We start from the raw sequence: 11,063 nt of genomic DNA, 5'->3' as shown, positions 1-11,063 counted from the left end.
ACCGATTGTACCGGTACATTTTGTGAGTATAAGTTTTTTTTTCGATGACGACAATCACGATAAGAATATTTTCTTTTCGTTTTTTGTTTCCTTGATTTATTCATTCATTGCCTAAAAATGATTCAATGTTTTTTTTTTTTGTTTTGATTGCTTTCTTTCTTTTTTAACCAACAATTCAAAGTCGATTGAAGAATAAGAAAATACCTATTTACTTTGATCGTTAAAAAAACATGAAATTTAAAAATTGAATGGCCATTGTTAATTGTTAATTAATCATAATCATTATGGCTACTACTACTGCAACAACAACAACAACAACACCAACAAAATTGATGGACAAAGATGAACAATTACAATTGTGTATACAAAGATTTGTATCGGATACACAATCAATGATCAATCAATTTAGTGAGCTATTTATTGGTGAATTACGACGTTTTGCTGATGTTTGTATGGAATTTTCTGTTTCATATCGTACCGTACAAGAAGATCGACAATTTTTATCAGCTGAAAATAAATCCTTAAAAGATGAACTTGATGCTCGTACTGCTGAAGTTGATTTTCTTGGTAAAGAATTACGTGAAATTCGTGAAGAAAATGATGAATTAATACGTAAAATTGGTTGTTTGAATATTAATTCGGATGGTGAAATATCGATGATGATTAATCATGATCGACCAAGAGATTATGCTGTGTAAGTTTTTTGTTTTTGTTTTTCATTTTCAGATCAACAATTACTTCGAGATGATCGTTTGATCATGATCATTGTTTCTCTTTTCGTAGGGTGAATTCGATGCCTGCATTTCCACGACGATATTCCGGTGCCATTGGTTATGAACCACCAGCATCATCTGCTGGTAGCTATCATCATCATCATCGAGAAGAAATTCCAATTGAAGAAAATGCCGAATTCAATCTGAGTATCGAATCATCATTACCATCAATGAAAAATTCAAAAAATCAATTAATGCTTTTAACACCACCGATTGCTTTCAAATCAAATATTACCAATAATAATAATAATACCAATAATATAGATAGCTCCAATATTAAGACAGCTAAATTATCACCTTCTCCAACTCAAAGTAGTGATAATCATTCATCAAATAATAATCATACAACAATACGTTCACATTCACGTGATGACATATCAACAATTTATGCTCATTTATTGAATAATGATACTAGCGATTCAGGTAGTAATCAATTGCTTGGTTTGAATAGTGGCTCATCAAGGAACTCAGATCGATCACCATCATTTGATGAAATACATGGAATCGGTGGTAGTAATGCAAAAACAATTCAAATGGTTTATAATCAAACAAATGGATTAAAAGAACAACGAATATTATCAACAGCAGTTAGCTCATCAGCCGGTACATTCTACGATTGTAGCAGTATGTCAAATTTCGATAATTTAAATGATAATTTCATATACAATTCAAATCAACAACAATTAATTAAAACTGTTACAGATCAAATTAGACAACTGTATGGAAGGCCAACAACAACAGAAACAATTCCGGATCAATCTTCATCGATCAATACGGCTGCTAATAATAATGGACAATGTACAGTGATTGATGTTGAATTGAAAAAACATAATCCAACAGAAATAATCGTTCCTGATGGTCATCATTATCAATTATCAACAATTGATCCGATGTATACATTTATAGCTAAAACACCATCACCAAATCATTGTGATTATGGCCAACATTTGGATAAATATCTCTGTGATAATGATGTTAATAATGATAAAGAATCTGGTGATATTGATGAATTTTTGCTCAATGCTCCTCCTGTTCAACGATATAATTCGAAAAAATTATCAAAAAAACGTAAAAGTCGTCGTCGAGTTGAAGCTGAAACCAAGCGTGATGATGATGATGATGAACAACATTTAATACAACAACAGGATCAACAACAACAAATTTCGATAATGATACCATTGAAATCGATCGATTCGGTATCAATAATTCCATCACCGAAAATTGATCTTAATCGTTATCTATTGGTAGAAATTTGTCACATTATTTCACCATCACATTTTTATCTGATAATTAATGATGAAAAAATCGGCACGAATGCATTCGAAGATTTTCTTGAACGTTTTCAAAATTTTTATAAATCAATCGAAACAATCGAACAAGATGGCGGTTTAAATGCTGATGATGATATTGATGATGATGAACGTCAATTACGATTGTCAGTTTGTATGCCACCATCAAATCAATCATTGACCATTGGTTCATATTGGGCATGCTATATTGATGATGAATTAGATTGGCGTCGTGTACAGATTATTGATCGATCTAATCTTGATGAACATTATAATTCCGAAAATGATGATCATCATGATGATTATGTTCTGGTTAAAGATATTGATTCAGGTTATTCAAGCCTAGTACATGTACAAATGATTCGTTCATTAACTAATGAAATGGCAAAAGTACCGGCATTTGCAGTACGTTCATCATTAGCATTCATTTATCCACATCATCATAATCATCATCAGCAACAATCTTCTCATGGAACTAGTCAATACTATGATCAATGGCCAATGGAATGTTGTCAATTTTTTGAAGATATGACCTATGATCAAATATTGACAGCATCGGTTTTGCAAATAAATAATCAATCATCACTGGAAACAAATGCAAATCTGAATGATGAAATTGCTCATGTATTACTTTGGTGTACATCGGCCGATGATTATGAAATTTTTATTAATCGTAAATTAATTGAATTAAATTATGCAAGCAATGTAGCTGAAGATGATTCATGGATGGAACAATTTAATGAAGTTCTTAACAATAATAATACATCATCGATGATAGAAGAACCAAATATTGAAACATGTTTCAATATTCAGCTTGCAAAAACAACAACAAATGAAACGGCTACAACAATTGTAGCTAATGTTTTACCATCTACATTCCAAACAATAGAAAATAATGATAATGTTCAACCTGAATCGAATGGATCAATGGATCCAAACAATGAAAATGCTTGCTGTCCGATAGGTGTCAATAATGAATCAATTAATAGTAAAAAAATTAAAATCAAAACTAGAAGTAAAAAAAAGAAAGGTACATTAAACGAAATCAAAGACGTGAACAACGAATGTCTCGATTCTTGCATCAATCAACAACCAGTAGTACCGATACAGATGATTGGCGACGAAGATTGCAACGGCCACGAACCTTTGATGAATATTATCACCAACAACAATACGACGATGAAAACAATCGAAACCGAAACAAATCAATCACTAAGCAAAACAATGGCAGTGAACAACGAAAAGATGATAAAAAAGTCAATTTGTTCATCTTCAGACAGCCCTAGCCTAAACAACATCAAACATCAACAAAAACTACATACATTACCACCACCATCACCAACATCATCATTATCTCCATCATCATCACCTCATTCACCGAATAGTTTGCTACAACTATCCATTGAACGTAAGTGTCAATCAAATTGTAGAAAGAAAAAATCTTGAAAATTCTTTAGCATAGTGATTTTTTTGTTTCTTTGATATTAATCTAATTGAATTTGATATCAATGAAGGGATTCCAATATGATGCAATTTTTTTTCTCTGATTTCGATTAAGAATTTTGTTGATTCAAATGAATCCAATATATATGTTGAATGAATGAATTCATCAATAGCCGCTATCCGATTTTCTGACCGCTTTCTTATTATTTATTGTTTTTTTTTAAATAACAACATTCAAACCGTTATGAAAATGATTGACAAGGCAGATGATTGCAACAGCAACAACAACAACAACAAGATGATAATTGAAAGCTCAAATGAAACATCATCACCATCATTATTTTGGTTGGCTGCTACATCATTTTTCTTGTTCATAATCAGCTTTTTCATATCATTCGCATCATCTATCTCATAATCATCGGGATTGCCATCAAAATTTATTGAATTATTATGCTTAACAAATTACAATACAATCCATGCTGCTTTGATGAAAATCATTCAAAAAACATGTAGTAATTGTTTAGTGCTTTTAGACAACTTGATTATGATCACTACAAAACATCTCTTTTCTGGAATAAAATGAAAAAATGTTTTTTTTCAATCTGTAAATTCTTCTCTTTTTTCAATGAATTTAGCTAAAATTCAGATTAGTTTAGCCACCCATCACCATCACCAACACCACCACCAACACCATTCATCCTCAATTTCGAATGATAAAATCATAAGCCAGGAACAAAATGAAATCGATTATCTATTGAAACAATCGATTGATGATTGTGATGAACTAAATTCATCATCATTATTTGATTATTATTGTCGTTTATTACATCATGATTCAAGATTATCAAGTAAGTTATTTTTATGATGGTTATCCAAATGAATCTAATTAAATATTCAATTTTTTCTAATTTGTAATTAGATTGGATTTTACAAAAACATTCACGACATGTTACATTGAAAAAAACATTTATGCCCGATAAAATAAGCTATTTATTGGTTATAAGTTGTTATTTTGAACCAAATAAATTCATTGGAATATTACCATTTGGTGAACGTAAAATTGATAATGAACAATTATGTCAATTCGTAAGAAATATTGATGAATCAAATACACCATTCCGTCAATTTGTTAATGATATGACGTAAGAAATAAGAAAAATTTTAAATGTTGATAGCCTGTTTTCTAACTTATTTTTTTTCTTCTTTTATAACAAGTGAATTCTATTCGAAAGAATCATCATCATCATTAAAACTTTTACCCGAACAATGTATATTTGAACAGAATAATACAAGCAGTACAATTGTATTCTATGATCAACAAACAGGTCTGTTTCTTCGTGGTCATATTGTTGGTCGAGATATGATGAACGAATCACAAACTAATGAACAACAATTACATCCAGAATCAATGACACAATCAAAAAGTGCAAAAGATTTACCATTAAAAGTATCCAACAATGATAATGATGATAATCGATTATTGAAAAAGAAAAAAACATTATCATTAAAACGTCGATCATTACATGATTATACTACACTTTATATTATTTATGCTATTGATGCAGGCCGATATTATCAAATACCATTGAAACATATCTATCATTTGGATGATCGTTTTAAAATAACAAAACCATTTGCTATTGTATGTAAATTACATGGTTATCCAAATAATAAAAGGTTTGTATTGTATTTTCTATCAACTATCATGTGATGAATTTCTTTGTTTTTGTTCTTTCGGTAGCAAATTATCCAAAATCAGATCGATAATAATGGAAAAGAAAATTTTCGGTATTCGTTTTATTGATATTGATTTCAGTAGCGAACGTTTTGCTGTTGAATTATTTACACTTGATCTAAAAGATGAAGAATTCAATATTAAAATCAATAATCGATCATCAACAACATCATGGCGATTTTCATCACCATTGATTAGCAAAAATTTGATTCATCTTCTTTAATCTTTTTTGTTAATATTTTACATTGTTGTTTATAATAAAGGATTTTTTTTTCTCATATGAAAACTCAAAATCTAAATCCCGCCCACTGATTTTCCCTCCAAATTTGAATTTCGCGCCAATTTTTCATGACTCCGCCTTCATCAACTGCCTTGTCCTGATGAATGCATATAAAAAGGTCCATCAAACTTGCTCACGCTACTCATTCGTTTTTTGGCATTCTCTTCGGAAAGTTGTTTATCAAATCAAAAACAAAAAATAATATCGAAAATGGCTCGTACTAAACAAACAGCTCGTAAATCAACTGGTGGAAAAGCACCACGTAAACAATTGGCAACCAAAGCTGCCCGTAAATCTGCTCCAGCAACCGGTGGTGTAAAAAAACCTCATCGTTATCGTCCCGGAACTGTTGCTCTTCGTGAAATTCGTCGATACCAAAAATCGACTGAATTGTTGATCCGTAAACTACCATTTCAACGATTGGTTCGTGAAATCGCTCAAGATTTCAAAACCGATCTTCGTTTTCAATCATCAGCTGTAATGGCATTGCAAGAATCATCCGAAGCTTATTTGGTCGGTTTATTTGAAGATACCAACTTGTGTGCTATCCATGCTAAACGTGTAACCATTATGCCGAAGGATATCCAATTGGCTCGACGAATTCGTGGTGAACGTGCTTAAGCATTTTTACATTTCATTTTCATAATCCATTCATTCATTTACAAAACGGTCCTTTTTAGGACCACATTTTTATTCCGATTGAGATTTGAGCATTTTTTTAAAAAAATCATAATTTATAATTTTTGTAAAATAAAATCATTTTTTTGAAACAAAATTAAAAATTTATTTGAAAAAAAAATTGTTGAAATGATGAGCATAGAATCAAAATGAATTATCCGATTCCAAGGCCGGTAAAGATTCCGCTTTGTATCCAACATAAACATCCCTGCGAAATGTTTGAATCAATTTCATGATTGATGCATACAAAAAACAAAACAAACAAACTTACGGATGATATGATCGCAAATGATTAAACATAATTGGATGAGTTCTAAACTTTTTTCGATGAATCGTACAAATTTCTTCCGATGTTACTTTATTTCGTAATCGATTGTAAGCAATGACCAACGAATGATCTTGACGAAAAGATTTACGAGCTTCAATCTTTAAAAAGTAGACATTTGTAAATTGATAGACAAATTTCAAATACAAAACCGAAAAAAATATATACATACGAATGATATTCTGTTTGCCAATAATTTTGATTTTTCAAAACAATACAAAAGTTTTTCACAATCCATATAGTTTTCCATATTTTGTTCAATAAATTCCTGTACAAGATTCCATCTATCTTCCACCAATGTTAATTCGATCCATTTAGATTCATCGACATATTGTTGTAATTTGTTTATGAAATCAATATATTCGTTCATTATAAGTCCTAAATAATCATCATCATTATCAGGGTTATTTAGAATTTTTTTTTCAATAAAATTCATCATTAATAATGCCTTACCGGTTGTTGTTTCTGGTTTTTTTTTAATTTTATAAATAATTTTGTTGAATTTTTTCCAAAGTATCGTTTTCATTATTTCAACGTGTTTTAAACGTATTTTTTTTAATCCAATTTTTTTTTCTCTGTTTGTTTCTTCAGTGTTCAATCAATATCCAAAAGTTTGGAAATTAATTGCCTTCATAAGTTGTAAAACAATGATATCGATATTTTTGATCAAAAAAGAAAGTGAAGAGAATTCTCTTGAGAATTGTGTTGACGGTTGTAAATCTGGTTTGCGCGCGAAAAAATCCTGACAGTGTTGATATAAGCCCAACCCATTTTTTGAGTTCGACCGTGTTCCATGTCATGTGTATATAAATTCAAAGCATTGAGTTTCTAGCTATCATTCGTCATTTGATTTCCTTGCTGAATTTCTCTGACTTTTTTTTCAACAAATTTTCCCCAAAATGTCTGGCCGTGGTAAAGGTGGTAAAGGTCTCGGTAAAGGTGGCGCTAAACGTCATCGTAAAGTTCTTCGTGATAATATCCAAGGTATCACAAAACCGGCTATTCGTCGATTGGCTCGTCGTGGTGGTGTTAAACGTATTTCCGGATTGATCTATGAAGAAACCCGAGGTGTCCTGAAAGTTTTCCTTGAAAATGTTATCCGTGATGCTGTTACATATACCGAACATGCTAAACGTAAAACAGTCACCGCTATGGATGTTGTTTATGCTTTGAAACGACAAGGACGTACTTTGTATGGTTTCGGCGGTTAATTTCATTCTACCAATCATCATTCTCATTAAATCATCAAATCATATCCATCGCATTCAATCAAACGGTCCTTTTCAGGACCACAATTCAATTACGAATTAGAGCTATTTTTCTTTACCTTTTTTGAAAAAATTTTTTAAATAAAAATTCCATTTTTAATTCTTTACATGTTTGATTTGGTAAATTGTTGATGAAATCGAAAATACAAGTTTCAAGGAAGAAAAAAAAAACAACTTTGTTTACCTTTCGAACTCAACCAAAATTAGACAAAGTGGGCATTTTTTTTTTTTGGCGGTTTACCGGCCAGGTTATTGTTTTGCTTTCATATTTCTGCACTACAATACAAATCTGTCAATACAGATAGAATCTTGTCCAAGTGAATTTTGAAAAAATGCATGGATCGTGCAGTGTCATGGTCAAATGCATAGAAAGAGGATACAAAATAATGATTGAAATTTTAAAACTTTATTGCAAAAATGAATTTTATTGAAATAAAAATGCTAAAAAAAATTGCTCAAATTCGTAATTGGAATTGTGGTCCTTAAAAGGACCGTTTTATATGATGATGTGTATGTGAAATGAAATGATGGAAATGATAATGAAATTTAGGCAGTTTTTTCGGTTTTTTTCGGCAACAAAACTGCTTGGATGTTTGGCAAAACACCACCTTGTGCAATGGTTACACCGCTCAGCAATTTGTTCAATTCTTCATCGTTACGGATGGCCAATTGAAGATGTCGAGGAATGATACGGGTTTTTTTGTTATCCCGAGCAGCATTACCGGCCAATTCCAAAACTTCAGCAGCCAGATATTCAAGTACGGCAGCCAAATATACTGGAGCTCCGGCACCAACACGTTCAGCATAATTGCCTTTTCGCAATAAACGATGAATACGACCAACTGGAAATTGAAGACCAGCTCGAGATGAACGAGACTTTGCTTTGGTCTTGACTTTACCACCTTTACCACGGCCAGACATTGTTGATTTGGATTTGATTTGAGATGCGAGAAAAAAGCGAAAAAACAGAAAATTTTCGAATGTTAAGTTTTTAAATGTTCGAATTGGGCTTATATACTTTGTTTTTACTGAAAAAGTGGTGTTCGTAGCATGAGCCAATCGTCATAGGTCAGGCAATGAAAAAAAAACGCGCGAAATTTTCAAGCACCGCCTACAGCATGCTGAAACTAAGCGATATGATTGGCTAGTGTTCTGTACACCACTTTGAATCGTATAAATATCGTGTTTCGGCAACAAAAATATATCATTTCTATTTTGTTTTTGCTTAATTTAATTTTCATTCCAAAACAACAACAACAACAACAACAACAATGGCACCACCAAGCACTGGTAAAGCTGTCAAAAAATCTGGCAAAGCTCAAAAATCGGTTCGAGCCACCGACAAAAAGAAGAAACATCGTCGCCGTAAAGAATCGTTCTCGATCTACATTTACAAAGTTTTGAAACAAGTCCATCCGGATACTGGTATTTCATCGAAAGCAATGTCAATCATGAATTCATTTGTGAATGATATTTTCGAACGTATTGCTGCCGAATCATCACGTTTGTCTCATTATAACAAACGTAGTACCATTACATCGAGAGAAGTTCAAACGGCTGTCCGACTTTTGTTACCTGGTGAATTGGCTAAACATGCTGTATCCGAAGGTACTAAAGCTGTTACCAAATATACATCAAGCAAATAAATTTTCATCATTCATCATCATCATTTACATCATATAACAAAAACGGTCCTTTTCAGGACCACAATTCCAATTACGAATTTGAGCAATTTGCATTTTGTAAACTCGACCACTGAATTAATAAAATTGATTTTTTTTTTTATTTTGAAATCTTTATCCAAATTTAATTAGAATCAAGTGTGTGTTGATCCTAACCTAGCCATCTAGTGATCAAAAGAATAAACTCATAGTTCAAGGATTGCTCAAAAGATGGCAATGCTATTTATTTCGAATTGATTCGATTCAAAACATTCGATTTTGAAACATTCGAATTTCGATTGATATTTCATTTGATTCATCCAATTTGCTCGAAATCATCGAAATTTTAATGATCATCAAATGGAAATGCAAACAACAATACATTTTTAACCTGCCGTCTGCTATTAAAGACATTGTTGTTATAATGATGATGATCGATCGATCGATGGATTGATTGTCAATTCTCTATATATCATTTATCATCAATATCCGAATGTATAAATTATCAATGAAATTTGCATCATTGAAATAAAAAACAACGACGACGATGGTGGCAATTTTAGTAGCCAATGATGATGATAATGATGATGATGATTAGAATCGTCAATCATTAAAAAATGGCCATTGAAACAACAACAAAATGATTATCGCCAACGAAGAAGAAAAAGATGATGATTGCTGAATGTTGTTCAATTACATTACAATTCCCATTGTTGTCGCTGTCAAATTTTGTTCTGTTCAAAAACTGTCAGTCAGCCATTCTTTGCTTTGTTTTTGTTTTTTTGTTGTGTTTTCTCAGATCATCATTCACGGCAATAGTGATGACGATGTTCAATGATCATTATCATCAATGGTTTTTTGTATAACCTTGCACTTTTATTCGTGATGATCATTCATTTTCACTATACAACAAAAAACAAAACGAAAAAAGGGTTGCCCACTGTCCAATTATATTCTCTATTTTGATGATGATGATGTTTGATGATTGATTTGATTGAATTTTGAATGGTTTTTTTTGACAACATTTTTTGATTATTTAATTCTTCGATGATATTAAGATTTGTTTTGTTTGATTTAACACTTGGTTGTTCAAAAGATTTCATCTGAATAATGATTGGTAAAAAAAAGTAGCGAAAAAGAAAAGAGAAAAAAGAAAAAAAATATTCTCATGGTCATCGTGTGGCTTTCGATCGTAGATGGCAGCACGGGTTCCGTTTTTTTTCAAATATCATTGTTAATGGGATAAAAAACAATCATCAATAATCCACACATATGGTCGTTGTTTCATTTTTTTTTTGCTAATCAATCAATCAATCGATAATGTCGATTTTATTATTATTATTATTATCAATTTGACACAACTACGTAAACATCGCGGGTCATCGACTGATATCTGGTACACACACACAGCTTTATCATCAATCAATCAATCAATCAATTAGCCAAAAACAAAAACATTCTTCCAATAATCAAAAATTTTGGTTTCAGCATCATCATCATTATTGGAATTGAAAATATATTTGTCAACCAGTCAGCTAACCATCATCATTGGCTTATCAACCATTGACCTAATGAGATATGGAGAGAGAGAAAACTCGTTGAGAACAAAGC

General features: G+C 31.5%; 6 protein-coding genes across 6 annotated transcripts; 4 read left to right on the top strand and 2 right to left on the bottom strand.

Moving 5' to 3' along the window:
* Positions 1–116: 116 nt before the first annotated feature.
* On the top strand, positions 117–5,589 carry LOC113790295 (uncharacterized). Its single transcript, XM_027339943.2, has 7 exons — positions 117–694; positions 784–1,397; positions 1,476–3,470; positions 4,141–4,353; positions 4,425–4,647; positions 4,721–5,182; positions 5,247–5,589. The coding sequence occupies exons 1-7, from the start codon at positions 285–287 to the stop codon at positions 5,461–5,463; spliced, it is 4,134 nt and encodes a 1,377-aa protein (XP_027195744.2). The 5' UTR covers positions 117–284; the 3' UTR covers positions 5,464–5,589.
* A 61-nt stretch (positions 5,590–5,650) lies between these two features.
* Positions 5,651–6,213, top strand: LOC113790296 (histone H3). The gene has a single exon (XM_027339944.2). The coding sequence runs from the start codon at positions 5,731–5,733 to the stop codon at positions 6,139–6,141; it is 411 nt and encodes a 136-aa protein (XP_027195745.1). The 5' UTR covers positions 5,651–5,730; the 3' UTR covers positions 6,142–6,213.
* On the bottom strand, positions 6,172–7,286 carry LOC113790297 (uncharacterized). The gene is made up of 4 exons (XM_027339945.2): positions 6,977–7,286; positions 6,696–6,901; positions 6,470–6,624; positions 6,172–6,406 (listed from the first exon to the last, which is right to left on the bottom strand). The coding sequence occupies exons 1-4, from the start codon at positions 7,047–7,049 to the stop codon at positions 6,343–6,345; spliced, it is 498 nt and encodes a 165-aa protein (XP_027195746.2). The 5' UTR covers positions 7,050–7,286; the 3' UTR covers positions 6,172–6,342.
* A 60-nt stretch (positions 7,287–7,346) lies between these two features.
* On the top strand, positions 7,347–7,898 carry LOC113790298 (histone H4). The gene has a single exon (XM_027339946.2). It carries the CDS (start codon positions 7,423–7,425, stop codon positions 7,732–7,734), a length of 312 nt encoding a protein of 103 aa, XP_027195747.1. The 5' UTR covers positions 7,347–7,422; the 3' UTR covers positions 7,735–7,898.
* A 283-nt stretch (positions 7,899–8,181) lies between these two features.
* On the bottom strand, positions 8,182–8,794 carry LOC142645693 (histone H2A). Its single transcript, XM_075822630.1, has one exon. It carries the CDS (start codon positions 8,710–8,712, stop codon positions 8,338–8,340), a length of 375 nt encoding a protein of 124 aa, XP_075678745.1. The 5' UTR covers positions 8,713–8,794; the 3' UTR covers positions 8,182–8,337.
* Positions 8,795–8,983: 189 nt separating this feature from the next.
* On the top strand, positions 8,984–9,584 carry LOC113790292 (histone H2B). The gene has a single exon (XM_027339938.2). It carries the CDS (start codon positions 9,063–9,065, stop codon positions 9,435–9,437), a length of 375 nt encoding a protein of 124 aa, XP_027195739.2. The 5' UTR covers positions 8,984–9,062; the 3' UTR covers positions 9,438–9,584.
* Positions 9,585–11,063: the final 1,479 nt, after the last annotated feature.

Source organism: Dermatophagoides pteronyssinus, unplaced genomic scaffold, assembly GCF_027571235.1.
Source record: "Dermatophagoides pteronyssinus isolate colony J.1.1.1.1 unplaced genomic scaffold, Derpt_VIB-CSIC_2022.12 sq0001, whole genome shotgun sequence".
NCBI lineage: Eukaryota > Metazoa > Arthropoda > Arachnida > Sarcoptiformes > Pyroglyphidae > Dermatophagoides > Dermatophagoides pteronyssinus.
This window is presented reverse-complemented; position numbering and strand designations above follow the sequence as displayed.

Bases quoted from the DNA above. Each gene is read 5' to 3' on its own strand.
- LOC113790295 (XM_027339943.2), top strand. From the start codon at position 285: ATGGCTACTACTACTGCAACAACAACAACAACAACACCAACAAAATTG. The intron at 695-783 runs GTAAGTTTTTTG...CTCTTTTCGTAG, and splicing joins CGACCAAGAGATTATGCTGT to GGTGAATTCGATGCCTGCAT. The intron at 1,398-1,475 runs GTATGTCAAATT...AAACTGTTACAG, and splicing joins TACATTCTACGATTGTAGCA to ATCAAATTAGACAACTGTAT.
- LOC113790296 (XM_027339944.2), top strand. From the start codon at position 5,731: ATGGCTCGTACTAAACAAACAGCTCGTAAATCAACTGGTGGAAAAGCA.
- LOC113790292 (XM_027339938.2), top strand. From the start codon at position 9,063: ATGGCACCACCAAGCACTGGTAAAGCTGTCAAAAAATCTGGCAAAGCT.
- LOC113790297 (XM_027339945.2), bottom strand. From the start codon at position 7,049: ATGAAAACGATACTTTGGAAAAAATTCAACAAAATTATTTATAAAATT. The intron at 6,902-6,976 runs GTAAGGCATTAT...ATGATTATTTAG, and splicing joins AAAACCAGAAACAACAACCG to GACTTATAATGAACGAATAT. The intron at 6,407-6,469 runs GTAAGTTTGTTT...AACATTTCGCAG, and splicing joins CATTTGCGATCATATCATCC to GGATGTTTATGTTGGATACA.
- LOC142645693 (XM_075822630.1), bottom strand. From the start codon at position 8,712: ATGTCTGGCCGTGGTAAAGGTGGTAAAGTCAAGACCAAAGCAAAGTCT.
- LOC113790298 (XM_027339946.2), top strand. From the start codon at position 7,423: ATGTCTGGCCGTGGTAAAGGTGGTAAAGGTCTCGGTAAAGGTGGCGCT.